This window comes from Pelodiscus sinensis, chromosome 22 (assembly GCF_052426305.1).
Source record: "Pelodiscus sinensis isolate ZL-2025 chromosome 22, ASM5242630v1, whole genome shotgun sequence".
Taxonomy (NCBI): domain Eukaryota; kingdom Metazoa; phylum Chordata; order Testudines; family Trionychidae; genus Pelodiscus; species Pelodiscus sinensis.
The window spans coordinates 391,455-406,011 of record NC_143073.1 but is presented as its reverse complement, the minus strand read 5'-3'; the positions used below and the strand labels follow the sequence as shown (position 1 = coordinate 406,011).

Below are 14,557 nucleotides of genomic sequence, written 5' to 3'. Positions count from 1 at the left end.
TAGTCAAACCCAAAGCAAATCCTGAGATTTTGGTGAAACCAAACAGTTTATTTGCCTCAAACTGAAACTATCCCCTGGACACGTCCCTCCTGTTGGGTCGGATGTCCCACGGGTGTTGTGTGGAATGCAGAGAGCATGGCATCTCGGGTCTCCAACGCTCCAGTCGGGTTTGCACTGCACTGCCTTTTCTGTCTCCTGCCTTTAGTGTTAGTAAAATCCATTCCCGCTGCATGCAGGGCACAAAGCAATTCCTGCCAACTCTCCCACCCCACCCGCAAACTTTCCTCGGGTTTCCCTCCAAGATCCGGCCTCTCTCAAGTTGTGTCTCTCGCATCCTAGGACAGACATGGTGGCAGCTTTGCTCTGCCTGGTGAGGAACGTTGATTTGAAACCCTTGAGCCGCCAGAGTTCCTTCTCTTTTGAAGAGGAGGAGAAAAGCGAGGCAGCGAAGGGTCCGTGTAATTAAGTACTTGGCAGTTTGTTTGATCCAGCTGGCTGTTTGAGGTCACTGAGGTTTGGCTGGAGATGGACGTGGGGAGGGAAAGGTGCCTTGTGGTGCCAGCCCGGCCTTAGAGCCGGAATGCATTCTAAGGGGCGCTAAGCCCTCGAGTAGGGGGCAGCCCAGGGGTTGGTTTGTTGGTTGGATTTTGCACTGCAGCAGCAGAGAGCAGCCCCTGGCAGGGAGCAGGAGCCCGGCTAGGCGCAGGGCAAGCTCCACGCATGAATCCTCAGCTGTTTGGGTGACCGATGCAGGATGCTGGGGCTGCCTTACTCCTTGGCTAGCTCCTCTCCCTGCTGGCTGCACGTTCCTGTGGCCCAGGGAAGCGGTTAGATGATCTTGTCGTATTCTGTTGTCCTCCGAGCAGCCACAGAATCATCAGCCTTGGTGGGCTGGGAGGTCTCCTGCTGCAAGAACGGAAACAGCAAAGAGCACAAGTGTTAGGGGGGAGCCAAAGACCCCTCGAACACTAGGACTGGAAGGGACCTCAAGAGGCATCGAGTCCAGTCCCCTGCCCTCACAGCAGGACCAAGCTCCGGCTAGACCATCCCTAGCAGGGGTCTGTCCAGCCTGCTCTTCAATATCTCCAGGGATGGAGTTTCCAAAACCCCTCCAGGCAACTTATTCCAGTGTTTATCCACCTGGACAGTTAGGACGTTTTCCCCAATGTCCAGCCTAAACCTCCCTTGCTGCAGTTTAAGCCCCTTGCTTCTTGTCCTGTCCCCAGAGGCCAAGGGGAACAATTCCCCCCACCCCCGCCCCCAAGACACCCTTTTAGATACTTGAAAATGGCTATCATGCCCTCTCTCGGTCATCTCTTTTCCAAACTAAACAAGCCCAGTTCCTTCAGCCTTGCCTCACAGCTCATGTTCTCTAGACCTTTCATCATTCTTGTTGCTCTTCTCTGGACCCTTTCCAATTTCTCCACATCTTTCTTGAAATGTGGCGCCCAGAACTGGACACAATACTCCAACTGATGCCTAATCAGCACAGAGTAGAGCAAAAGAACGACTCCTCGGGTCTTGCTCACAACACTGCTGTTTAACACGGAAGAGCAGTGTCAGACGCCCTGCACCGTGCCAAGGTTTATACCAGGAGTATTCCACGGCGGGGCAATTCTCCTGGGGCCTGGAAGAGATTGTTTGGTATTTTGAAATTAAATGTTTTGGTTTTTTGGTTAACAGTGGCTTGTTTTGAAATGTTTGTTTATTTACAAAATGTTTGAAATTGCTTCCAATGGAACGGAAACATTTCATCCAACCCAAAAGGTTTCTTTCCCAACTTTTCAGTTTGCTGCAAATCTTTCCCTGCAAAGTTTTGATTGGAGCATTTCACCCAACTTTCACCTTGAGAGGGCCCCATGATCCCTGCAGGGAAAAATTCAGAGTGTTTTTCCTTCTCCATAGCGCACTTATCCTCCAGTCCCCTGCCTCCGCTGGCTACTCAGCAATCCCTCCAGTCCCCTCCCTCCCCTGGCTACTCAGCAATCCCTCCAGTCCCCTGCCTCCGCTGGCTACTCAGCAATCCCGCTGGCTACTCAGCAATCTCTCCAGTCCCCTGCCTCCGCTGGCTACTCAGCAATCCCTCCAATCACCGCCCTTCGCTGGCTACTCAGCAATCCCTCCAGTCCCCTCCCTCCGCTGGCTACTCAGCAATCCCTCCAGTCCCCTCCCTCCCCTGGCTACTCAGCAATCCCTCCAATCACCGCCCTTCGCTGGCTACTCAGCAATCCCTCCAGTCCCCTCCCTCCGCTGGCTACTCAGCAATCCCTCCAGTCCCCTCCCTCCGCTGGCTACTCAGCAATCCCTCCAGTCCCCTGCCTCCCCTGGCTACTCAGCAATCCCTCCAGTCCCCTGCCTCCGCTGGCTACTCAGCAATCCCTCCAGTCCCCTGCCTCCCCTGGCTACTCAGCAATCCCTCCAGTCCCCTCCCTCCGCTGGCTACTCAGCAATCCCTCCAGTCCCCTCCCTCCGCTGGCTACTCAGCAATCCCTCCAGTCCCCTCCCTCCGCTGGCTACTCAGCAATCCCTCCAGTCCCCTCCCTCCGCTGGCTACTCAGCAATCCCTCCAGTCCCCTCCCTCCGCTGGCTACTCAGCAATCCCTCCAGTCCCCTGCCTCCGCTGGCTACTCAGCAATCCCTCCAGTCCCCTGCCTCCCCTGGCTACTCAGCAATCCCTCCAGTCCCCTCCCTCCGCTGGCTACTCAGCAATCCCTCCAGTCCCCTCCCTCCGCTGGCTACTCAGCAATCCCTCCAGTCCCCTCCCTCCGCTGGCTACTCAGCAATCCCTCCAGTCCCCTCCCTCCGCTGGCTACTCAGCAATCCCTCCAGTCCCCTGCCTCCCCTGGCTACTCAGCAATCCCTCCAGTCCCCTGCCTCCGCTGGCTACTCAGCAATCCCTCCAGTCCCCTGCCTCCCCTGGCTACTCAGCAATCCCTCCAGTCCCCTCCCTCCGCTGGCTACTCAGCAATCCCTCCAGTCCCCTGCCTCCCCTGGCTACTCAGCAATCCCTCCAGTCCCCTCCCTCCGCTGGCTACTCAGCAATCCCTCCAGTCCCCTCCCTCCGCTGGCTACTCAGCAATCCCTCCAGTCCCCTGCCTCCCCTGGCTACTCAGCAATCCCTCCAGTCCCCTGCCTCTGCTGGCTACTCAGCAATCCCTCCAGTCCCCTGCCTCCGCTGGCTACTCAGCAATCCCTCCAGTCCCCTGCCTCCGCTGGCTACTCAGCAATCCCTCCAGTCCCCTGCCTCCCCTGGCTACTCAGCAATCCCTCCAGTCCCCTCCCTCCGCTGGCTACTCAGCAATCCCTCCAGTCCCCTCCCTCCGCTGGCTACTCAGCAATCCCTCCAGTCCCCTGCCTCCCCTGGCTACTCAGCAATCCCTCCAGTCCCCTGCCTCCCCTGGCTACTCAGCAATCCCGCTGGCTACTCAGCAATCTCTCCAGTCCCCTCCCTCCGCTGGCTACTCAGCAATCCCGCTGGCTACTCAGCAATCTCTCCAGTCCCCTGCCTCCGCTGGCTACTCAGCAATCCCTCCAGTCCCCTCCCTCCGCTGGCTACTCAGCAATCCCTCCAGTCCCCTGCCTCCCCTGGCTACTCAGCAATCCCTCCAGTCCCCTCGCTCCGCTGGCTACTCAGCAATCCCTCCAGTCCCCTCCCTTCCCTGGCTACTCAGCAATCCCTCCAGTCCCCTGCCTCCGCTGGCTACTCAGCAATCCCGCTGGCTACTCAGCAATCTCTCCAGTCCCCTGCCTCCGCTGGCTACTCAGCAATCCCTCCAGTCCCCTCCCTCCGCTGGCTACTCAGCAATCCCTCCAGTCCCCTCCCTCCGCTGGCTACTCAGCAATCCCTCCAGTCCCCTCCCTCCCCTGGCTACTCAGCAATCCCTCCAGTCCCCTCCCTCCGCTGGCTACTCAGCAATCCCTCCAGTCCCCTCCCTCCGCTGGCTACTCAGCAATCCCTCCAGTCCCCTCCCTCCCCTGGCTACTCAGCAATCCCTCCAGTCCCCTCCCTCCCCTGGCTACTCAGCAATCCCTCCAGTCCCCTGCCTCCGCTGGCTACTCAGCAATCCCGCTGGCTACTCAGCAATCTCTCCAGTCCCCTGCCTCCGCTGGCTACTCAGCAATCCCTCCAGTCCCCTCCCTCCGCTGGCTACTCAGCAATCCCTCCAGTCCCCTCCCTCCGCTGGCTACTCAGCAATCCCTCCAGTCCCCTCCCTCCCCTGGCTACTCAGCAATCCCTCCAGTCCCCTCCCTCCGCTGGCTACTCAGCAATCCCTCCAGTCCCCTCCCTCCGCTGGCTACTCAGCAATCCCTCCAGTCCCCTCCCCTCCGCTGGCTACTCAGCAATCCCTCCAGTCCCCTCCTTCCACTGGCTACTCAGCAATCCCTCCAGTCCCCTCCCCTCCGCTGGCTACTCAGCAATCCCTCCAGTCCCCTCCTTCCACTGGCTACACAGCTGTCTCTCAGGGCCCGTTTCTGCTCCCAGTTACTCAGTGGAGAATCCCACCGAGGTCAGTGAAAGCTGCAGCCAATTAGGCCACGACTTGGGTCTGCTAAAGTTCCTGGCTACAGCCCATCTGGAGCCAGTGCAGCTCTGCATGGGAGCTGGGATCCGCCCATGTGATTCCATTGCAGAACCGGGGCCCAGCTGGATACAGAACATGGCCCCTCGGGCAGCCAGGGCCTGACAGCCCCCGAATTCCAACCCCAGGGTAGCCCTCTGCAAGCCGCACGTGCCTTGCTGGTCTGGTTGATTGTGCAGTAAATGGTTTTCTCGCCCGTCTCTGTGGGCCCCAGGCCTTCCATGCGCAGCTTCTCGTCGTCGGTCTGCAGACGCTGCAAGGAAAGAGACGGGGCTGTTGCTGTTCCTGGCAGGAGGCGAGAGGTGGAAAGCTGGGGCGGGATCTGGCCCCCAGGCGTCGGTGGCAAAATCCCTGTGGGGAAGGGCGTGTGCTCCGGGTAGTTCATGTCTCGTAGCCTTAGTCCCCAGGCTGTGAGGTTCAGCAGCCATGTGCTCGGGCGCGACGGCCAGGAAGGCTCCCGGGAGACACCTGTGCAGCCTGCAGCGGCCTGTCTCCGAGCCCAGTCGGACAGACATGGGCAGCCATGCCAACATTTGCTGTGACTACGCTGCGACTCAGGTGCTGACCTTCCTCTCCCCTTACTCACAGTCTCAGCCGGAACACAGACATGGCTCTCGTTAACACCCTTGCCTGGTGGTGCACATGTGTACACGCCTTGGTGCATGTAACAAAATGTATTCTGCACATGAATGGAAAAGTTTCAAGGGAACCTTGCTGACTAGTCCCACTTCTACACCTCACTACTGGCTGATCTGGAGGCATACAGAGGAACCAGGAAGCCTCCAGCCAAACTTCCCAGGAGACTCTCCCTGGGCTGTCTCTATAGTACCCACAGAGCCCGTCGCGTACAGCGATGCTGGGGGAGGACTGGGAGGAGCAGCTGGTGGCTGGGTACTGTGAGCTCCCACTATCCTGGGCCCTCAGGCTGCTGTGGGGTTGGCTAAAAATAACATGAAGATCTACCATCTCATAGAGCTGGAAGGGACCTTGAGAGGTCATTGAGACCAGTCCCCTCTCCTCACAATAAGACCAAGTACATCCCTGACAGATTTGCCCCAGACCTGTAAATGGCCCCCTCAAGGAGTGAGTTCATAACCCTGGGTTTAGCAGGCCAATGCTCAAACCACTGAGCTATCCCTACTCCCAGGCCATAGGGCAGAGCATCCAGGGAGGGTGAAGTCTCTTTTTCCCGTCTACCTGCAACACTCTGTCTGCAGCCGTGCTCAGCACAGGACTCGGTTCATCCAGACCCCTGCTGTCCAGGCCATTGCCATATTGCCCTGAACTCAGTGCACATCCAGCCGTGGGTCTGCTGCATAGAGGGCAGTGTTCTCCGGGCCCCTAGCTCAGTCATCACAGCACATCACTCCGCCAGCCTGGTGACGCAAGGCCAGGCCAAGAAATAGGCAAGAAACAGCATCGAGCTCCTACCTGGCTTGGGAGATGGACCGTGGAATAAATCGTTTTTGTCGTTTCCTCCGTGGTCTGTGGACCCCTGTTCTGCGTCCCCTACATAGACAGACCCCCCCACCCCCACAGCATCCATTACTGGGCTGGACACAGCTTTGTGGTGGTTGAGGGAAGTGGCTTTAAACAACTCTACAGAACCATGTGACGAAACGGGCAAACAAGGCCAGGGCCGTAGTCGCACCGGACCTTGGTGAAACTTTTTTGGCAAACGGTGACTTGGCTCAAAATGCCTTTCTGGGGCACGGCAGCTCCCTGCAAATTGGGATTCAGTTCAGCCACTAGTCTGGGCAAAACCAAGAGCAGGGGGACCTTCCAAATTAAAACAGTTTGTTTGAACCTTCTATTTGGAAACCTTCCTTTTTTCCACTTTGAAACCCAGCCTTGGCGATTTTATTTGTTTTGAACCTACAATCCATTTCTCAATGCAGCGGGTGTTCTGTAGGGCCGGAGGCAAAAACATCTGAAATGTCCCAACATGGCTGGGGGGAGGAGGGAGCAGTGGGCAGAGGAATGAAAAAAACTAATTTCAGGTCAAGAGAAACATTTTTCTTTGGGGAATCCCCTCTGCAAAAATGTAGCTTCAGTTCCGGTGTTGGGGGGATGTTTTGGGTCAGCTCCTGAACTGACCCCTCAGCTCCCTGGCTGCAAGAGCTTCTGGAATGGACCCTGGGCCTGGGATTCCACCCAGTCCAGTAGGGAGCCAGTTCTGTGGGTCAGGTCCCTTGCAGCTAGAACAAGGGCAAAGGCTCAGAACAGCTGCCCAGTTCCTCTAAGCAGAGTCGCCACTTACCCTGTCAACTGAGAACAGACCTCAGAACATTTCTAGCTGTGTCCAAGCCCTTTCCCCCCCATACACAGGAGACCCCCACCCCCTTCTGGTTCTGCTAGCCCCACCTGTCCCTAGAGTGGGGACAGCACCTGGTAAATCCACAACAATGACACCCACCAGTGTTTCCTATAAACTGAGCGCTTGGGAGGACACCCAGGAGAGAATTAAATGCTGCTCAGTTGATTAGCAGAGCGCCCACAGTCAGTAGCAGGTGTTTCTACTGGTGGTGCACATCTGCCTGCCTCAGTGCACCAAGCAAAACTGAATCTGCACATAGCTGGAACAAATTAGAGGGAACACTGGCATCAACCCTCCTTGGCCACTCTTCTAGCTAAACTGCCCCAATCCCGAAAATGGAAAATGGTTTCACCACAAGGGAGACGTAGGTGAACTCACCAGTGGGAAATTACCAACTTTGGCATAAACTGTGTGGTTTTCTCCATCAGCCCCTGCAATGACAAGAACGTGAAAAGTCAGTGATTGAAACAGATCCTGCTGCCAGCGGAGGCAGGGAAGGAGAGGGGAGGGGGCACTGGCCTTGTGACACAGGGCTCAGCCCTCATGCCTGCGGTAGGGTAACGTTAGAGGGCTGGGGAGGACAAGCCCTCTCCTCTTGCCCAGGGAACAACAGGAGGGCTGATGGCAGCCTGCTAGTTCTGATTCACGCTGAACATGGCATTGGGTCGTTGAACTTATTTTCAGCTCCTGCTCTAACTTGCCCTTGGGAAGCTGTTGAATGCTGCTAACGAGCAGCCATGAGCTGTGTGAGGGAGCCCAGTGTTGGGATTGAAAGTTTTATTCTTTTTATAATTGTATTTTAGATTTAGTAATGCAGCCATTTAAGTATATAGCTCCCATATTTCCTTGTTTTAAAGTGTAGTGAGTTAGTGATTGGTTTCAGTAAAGAGAGAGAGTTTTGGTATTGTGTCTATGTTAATGAGATTAGAAATAGTGAAGGTCCAGGCCTTCAATGTGAATTGTTTTGATTTTGATTTTGCTTAATATAAACACTGCTGTTTACCTTAGGATTCTGTGAGAGACTGTTTGTGTGAATGAGAAATGTATCATCATAAAGATAAAGGCAGGGAGGCCACCATTAGAGCCAGATTGCCAAGAAAGGAGGGGGCAATGCGGGTGAAAGACAGACTGTGAAGAGACATATCGGTGTCAGAGGAACCATCAGTGCATACCCATGGTCAAGGACTGATCAGATTGACAGACTGACAACTCTAAAGTGGAGCGAGCTCCCCCATAAGACAATTGATTACAGGATGAGCTTCTCGGAGATGTTGGGAATGTCAACATCAAAAGATAACAGACTGGGTCACAGACTGACACAGCGATAGCCACAGAAGAAAGGATTATAAGAGCAGGATGCTTTGCCATGGAACTTTGGGTTTGTCTTGCCACCAACTCCAGAGGAACATCAGATCAATCAACTGACAAACATCATCATCTGGCAGGACCATGTATGCATGATGTTTGTGTGTGTGAGTGATTGAAAAGCACGTGCAACTGTTGTATTCTCAATAAATGCAGTGTACTGCCTTTTCCCCTATAAAAGATCTCGTGTGCTTCATTTAAGCATAACACCAGTGCAATGCTGCTGTGAAATATTAAACAGCTGCCATGCTCCCCTCCAGAAGTGGCTGCATTACAATGATGGGTGACAAAAATCTCTCTAACATTGTCCATTTTGTGAAATATTTGGGATACTGAGGGATGAACAGTACTAAGGGACTGTTTGAAGAATACATAAGAGGTGTATGGAACTTTTTGTTTTAGTAAAAGAAAAGACTTTTAAGTTGTTAATTTAGCAGCCCTAAAATATTGGCAAGTGGGGGGGAGGTAGATTTTTTAAAGAGGGGAAAATACGCACATTTCTTCACCTTTCCCATTTTCGTGGAACTTTAAAGTTATTTAGAATCTTCACACTTTTGTAAAAAAAAACAAAAAATAGTCTGGTAGCATTTTTATAGACTAACAAAACATGTAGATGGTATCATGAGCTTTCATGGGCACAGCCCACTTCTTCAGATGACCGGAGTTATGGGTAGGGGAGATGGAAACTCAAAATAAATGGGAGAAGGGAAGGGGGGGGGGGGGGAGGAGAATGATGCTCTGTCTCTTCAAGTGTAGACACTTGAAAATTTCAACTAACGCTACACTTGCTTCAAAACAGGGGAAAATGTCAAAACAAAACACCTATTTTGTGTGTGTGATTTTTTTTAAATCAAGATTTGAGAAATTGCTCCCAGCTTTCAGATACAACAACTCTCCATTTACAGATAAAACTACAGTCTTAAAATTAAACCAAACTATCAGAGGTCACTGGGGCCATATCTATTCTACAGAGAAGATCGAAGTGGTCGCAGTTGATCTTCTGGGGTTTGAATAAGCGGGTCTAGTGAAGACACGTTAATTGGAACTGAGAGGGGGCTCCCGTCGATGCCGGTCGTCTTGCTCCTATGAGGAGTAAGGGGAGTTGAAGAGAGAGTTTGCACCCTCTGACTCCCTGCAGTGTGGATGGTGCCAAAAGTTGAGTTCAGATACTTCGACTTAAGCTATGCAATTAACATGGCTGAAGTTGTGTCTCTCAATTCCAGCTTATCTCCTGGAGTAGACCAGGGGAGGGATCTGCCAGATCCCAACCACTGCTTCCGAGAGGGCTTGGATCTCCACATTAAAACATCCCCAACCACAAACAGCAGACTAGGTGCTGCTCCATTTGTGTAGCTTTTATTTCAGACGAAGGAAAAACAACAAAGAGCAAATATGAAGTCTCCATGGGAGAAAGAGGAGAACACAGCGGTTCATTTGGTAACAAGTCCAGTCAGAACAGTCTAATTCTCCTGTGGCTTCCACATTGTGTGGCTGACAAACAACCCAAACGTAGTTATCACAACCTGAGGGCATGGAAAACACTGGTTGAGTGGTGACAATCCCAGCATCTTTTCTCCTGCCATTTGGTTTCTTAGAAGGGCCATTCTGCAATGCAGAAAGTCTTTGCTTCATGGCCCCGCTTCAGGAAAGCCCTTAACACACTTAGCTAGTTTTAATAGCAATTAATACATAGCTCTTATCTAGAGCTTTTCACATGTCGGTTTCAAAGCACACTACTAAGGAGGCCTTTATCCCCATTTTACAGAAGGGAAAACTAAGGCACAGAGCAGTCACCTAGAAGACTAGTGGCAGAGCTGGTACCAGTACTCTGATCTCCTGAGTCCTAGTCAGGGCACTGTCCACTGAGTAACACTACCTGTCAAAGCTGGCTTTAATGCCCATAAGCTGCACTGGGACTTAAGTGGGTGCTTAAGTTCTCTCCTGAATATTGGTGCTTTCCCAGAGTGGGACAATTGCTTATGAATCAGCAGCATCACTCATGCTTCATCTCTTCTCGTTTCTGCATAAGTCTTTAAACTGGCCAATATCCTTCTGCCGTTTTCTTTGTTCTTGCGGGATCTTTTGCTGTTGCTGCATTTGCATGAAATTTCTGTTCAAAGCTACAAGTCACATGCTCCCAGATTTGGCTTGGATTCATGAAGCCGGAGCCTTTCCACTTCCCTGTAAGGGTCCATTCCACCTTTCTCAGGGCTCCTTGTCATCTGACAGTCCCATCCTCACGGCTTCATCTTGGTCCTTCCCAGAAGCAAAGAGCAAAAGAGGGTTTTTCACACTCCGGTGCCTTTTTATTCCAGATTTAAAGAAAACAACAGACAAAGGAAGAACAAATGTAAAGTTGCCAGGAGAGGGACCAAGAGCCCAGTGTGTGTGTGACTGGCCCTGCCACGTTCTGCATCTGAGCAGAAACACAAAATGGCCCCTGTCTCATGGCTGCCTGCACCACAACCTTCTGGGCTCGTCCTGGGCAACCAAACCTGCCTAATTAGCAGCCCCAGGCAAGACGATATCTGGCTTTTGGCCGCCTACAGTGGTTTGCATACGTGTCCCTCCTCCCCTGCCAGGGGGAGGGGACAGTTCAAAGGGGTGATTCAAAGAGGCCCAGGGCTCCCAGCTGCCAAAGTGACTGGGGCACCTGGCCCTTTAAATCACCGTCAAAGTCCCATGCCGTGTGCTCTGTGTGGCTGTGAGGAGACTGAAAGCCTCAGCCCCGCCCCTTCCATCTGAGGCCCCGCCCCTTCCAGGAGCATGGAGCCCCCCCTTCACACTTTGCCCAGGAGCTGGATGAGCGAGTGGCTCACTGGGAGGCATGGGGGGGGGCTGAGTGTGTGGATGGGATTGGATGAAGAACCAGCCAGAGGGGGTGCGGTCTCATGGAACTCACGCCCCACCCCTTGTGTGAGGATGGGACAATTGACATGGCAAAGGGCGGGGGACGGAGAACATTGACCCCTGCTCACCCTTCCCTCCCCATTCAGCCCCCGTGTGGCACCGCTGCATGCTGAGGCAGCCCCGCGATGCGCTGGGCAGCGACACGGAACCCGGAGCCTTCGTGGGGGGGATTCTGCCTGGCGCAGGAGCCCACAAACCTGAGACTGGGACGGGGTTTCCCTGGGGCTGGGTGTGTGCAGTGCCCAGCACCAAAGGGGAAGGGGCTGAAAGCCAGACTGGAAAGCCAATGCCCATGGGTGGGGGGGGGGAGAACCAAGGAGAGGGTGCAGCCAGGCAGGACAACGGGACGCGAGAGACTCTCACCTGCACTGTCAGCAGCTCCTGGAGTGAGGGTCTGCTTGTCTGCAATGGAAGGAAACGACGGGGACAAGATTAGACACGCACAGATCAAACCGAAAGCCAAACAGCTTCGCAGTCTCTGGTCTGCAACCGTCTGCCCAGCCGGAGCCCTCCCTGCCCAGCCATGACCTCTCCGCCCCCACTGCTTCACCCCAAGGGAAGGACAGGCTGGGGGGGAGGGGAGAAGTGGAAAGGGGGCCTTGCTGCTCTTTGCAACCCCCCCCCCACCGGTGTTCTCTCTAATTTGTTCCATCCATGTGCAGAGTAAATTTTGTTCTGTGCACCAAGGCAAGTGCAGATGTGCACCACCTATAGAAACCCCTGCGATTGGTGGGAGGCCACTGTGGGCATCCTGTAAATAAGCTGGGCAGCACCTGACTCTCACCTGGGAGGCTGCCCAAGCGCTCAGTGTACCGGGAACACTGCCCCCACCCAATGTGAATCCACACAGACAGACTGGGGGATGGAGTCCCTGCCACGACTGCCAAGTCTGGGAAAGGATTTGGGGAGATCCTGGCCCACTGAAAGGGGGTGGAACTGGCCCCGAGAACCCCCAGGCCAGTGTGCACTGGAAGGAGGACTCTGCGTCTGCCTGGCCCGGCTCAGCAGAGCGCGGCTCAGATGGGTGGCTGGCGGGTGCGGTGCTGGGGCGCGTCTCAGGGCGATAGGGAGCAACAAGGAACAGCCCTGAGGCTGCTCTAACGTACAGCCGGGGACACGGGGAGAAGCCGAAATGCAGCTGGCCTCCGGCCTGGCAATCAGGCCACTGCAGAGGCACAAGGCATCGTGGAATGGGGGGAGGGGGAGACCAGAGAGTCCGACTGTCCCACAGCCTGGATCAAGACGCCTGCCCATGCTCATCGGAGCCCAGCCCTGCCCGTCCTCTCCAGCGACGGGCCCTCCGGGCTGCCCCTCAGAGAGCTGTTCTCCCCACAGCCAGGGGTGACCCGCCACCCTTCTCTGCAGCGGCCAGTGGAGTTGGGGGGAGGGGGGTTGCAAGGTGCCAGCCCCCACCCATCTGCCTGGATCCAAGCGCCTCCTCCACAGTGTGCGCCTGTCGGGGGCTGGGGCTTCGCAGATACAATCCAGCCTTTCCGCTGGCTCAGCTCCTGGGACCTGCAGAGCAGCATGGGCCTGCCAGAGTGCAGGGGGGCTGGGCGTGACCTCGTGGGACCCCTCCCCCCGCACTGCTGTGACTGACGCCTCCGGCGCTATGGCAGCTGCTGGTCCAGCCCAGGGAACAAACTCACCTCTTCTCCTCTTCCGCTGGTACAGCACACCAGCACCAACACCAGCACCGATTACCAATGAAACGATAACTCCAATGAGCACAGTGCTGCTGCCAGATTGTGCTGAGCTTGCTGAAAAGAGAGGATAAATGGTTCCACGAGGGTGAAGAAAGGGCCCTGCGATGTAACCGCAAAGCACATTCCTCTGCCCAACAACAGGAGGCCCGTGCGGGCTGCAGCCTTCCATAAACCACCTGTCATTTGCAGATGCCTCTTTTTTTGTTCAGTGTTTGCATGGCACACTTGGGATCCTAGATGCTACAGTAATATGATCCTTCTAAATTTTTCCACCCACATGCAGAATAAATTTTGTTCTGTGCACTGAGGCATAGGTGGATGTGTATCACCAGTAGAAATACTTGCTGCCATTCTGGGTGCTCTGCTAAACAGCTGGGCAACATTTGATTCTTTCCTGGCTGGCTGCCCAAGTGCTCAGCTTACTGATTATTATTATCATTTGGCCACTCCATGGTTTTACTGAGAAGGGAAAATGACTGATGTAGTGCACCGGGACAAACAACAAATATAATTAAAATTGGGCCACTGTTACAGTCACCTGCCAGCCCGCCACCACACCTCTGGCCTCCAGGTAAGTCTACATACAATCTCTGCCCCGTTTGAGATACCTTTATGCTGCTATTGCCAGGTAACGGTGCTGTAGGAAGAGCTTGTGAGAGGGAAATGTGAAGTGCATGATTCACATTGACTGTGAGTTCAGTGGGCAGGCAGAAAGCACAAGTCCATGGACTACTAGTGTCCCCAGCTTGTAGAAAGTGGAATGGTTGCATTGGCTTCAGAGAGGCTACCCTGATTTACACCAGCTCAATGTCCAATATTGCCAACTCCAATTGGTCAAAAATCATGGGATTCAAAGTAGGAATACATTTTATTTTCCTTCTGTTTATTGCGCCCATAAGGATCCAAAACCACATGGACTAGAAACCTTGGTTTCTCCCTCCTCCTGCAAAAGCTGCGAGCCTCATGCTGTCCCCTGACTCCTGGAGCTGGGGCTTGAAGAAAAGCACCAAAGAGCACAGTGAAATTGGGAGAGTTGGTGGCAGTGGGTAGGGCCCCTCCCCCAGACAGTCCTTAGCCGGCCATTACAAGCATACGAGATGGTAAGAGTGGCTCACCAGTGCTGGTGGTTGTTGTGGGTGCTGACGTCATGTGGTACAGTGGCGTTGTTGCTATGTGTGTGATAAGAGAATGAGGACAAGGGAATCAATGATCTGGAAAAACTCCATGTTCCCAAAGCAGACCCGATGCCAAGGAACTGCATGTGTGCACGCAACCAGTGCTATACCTTGTGTGCCCACCCTCCGTCGTCCATCCCTTCTCCGCCCCACGCCGGGGCACCAGGCAGTGGGAGGAAACTGAATGGGCAAGACTATTTCCCCTGGATTTTGGCTAGAGGTGAAGCCAAGATTAGAGTCTGTCTTTAACCCTGGAGTCTCTTCTTCCTTTTCCCACCTACCCTGGTCCTATTGGAATCTGAGAGGCGGGATGGGCATAAACCCACCCACATCCGAAGGGCCTTCCCTCTTCTCTGCAGCAGCCAGTAGGGTTAAATGCAGGGTGTGTGTATGTGTGTGTGGGTGTGGATGCTTTGCAAGGTACCAGCCCCGTCCCCTGCCTTTTTGAGCAGCTTTTCAAGATGGATCAGGTTCTTTGCTTGGACTACATCTCCCAAGATGCAC

General features: G+C 54.1%; 1 protein-coding gene across 8 annotated transcripts in view; it reads right to left on the bottom strand.

Moving 5' to 3' along the window:
- Nucleotides 1-22: 22 nt before the first annotated feature.
- The window catches only part of LOC102454400 (SLAM family member 9-like), a 45,914-nt gene continuing 31,379 nt past the window's right edge, over nucleotides 23-14,557 (bottom strand). The window contains exons 4-10 of one of the 8 annotated variants that reach the window (XM_089772799.1): nucleotides 13,994-14,047; nucleotides 12,822-12,932; nucleotides 11,536-11,574; nucleotides 7,276-7,328; nucleotides 6,012-6,089; nucleotides 4,735-4,833; nucleotides 23-906 (exon numbers count right to left, since the gene is read on the bottom strand). In XM_089772799.1, coding sequence (XP_089628925.1) covers nucleotides 829-906; nucleotides 4,735-4,833; nucleotides 6,012-6,089; nucleotides 7,276-7,328; nucleotides 11,536-11,574; nucleotides 12,822-12,932; nucleotides 13,994-14,047 — 512 coding nt within the window. In that variant the 3' untranslated portion in view covers nucleotides 23-828. Of the gene's footprint in view, nucleotides 907-4,734; nucleotides 6,090-7,275; nucleotides 7,329-11,535; nucleotides 11,575-12,821; nucleotides 12,933-13,993; nucleotides 14,048-14,557 lie in introns of those variants that run through there. The other 7 variants (XM_089772800.1, XM_089772804.1, XM_089772802.1 and 4 more) reach the window with 7 other exon arrangements.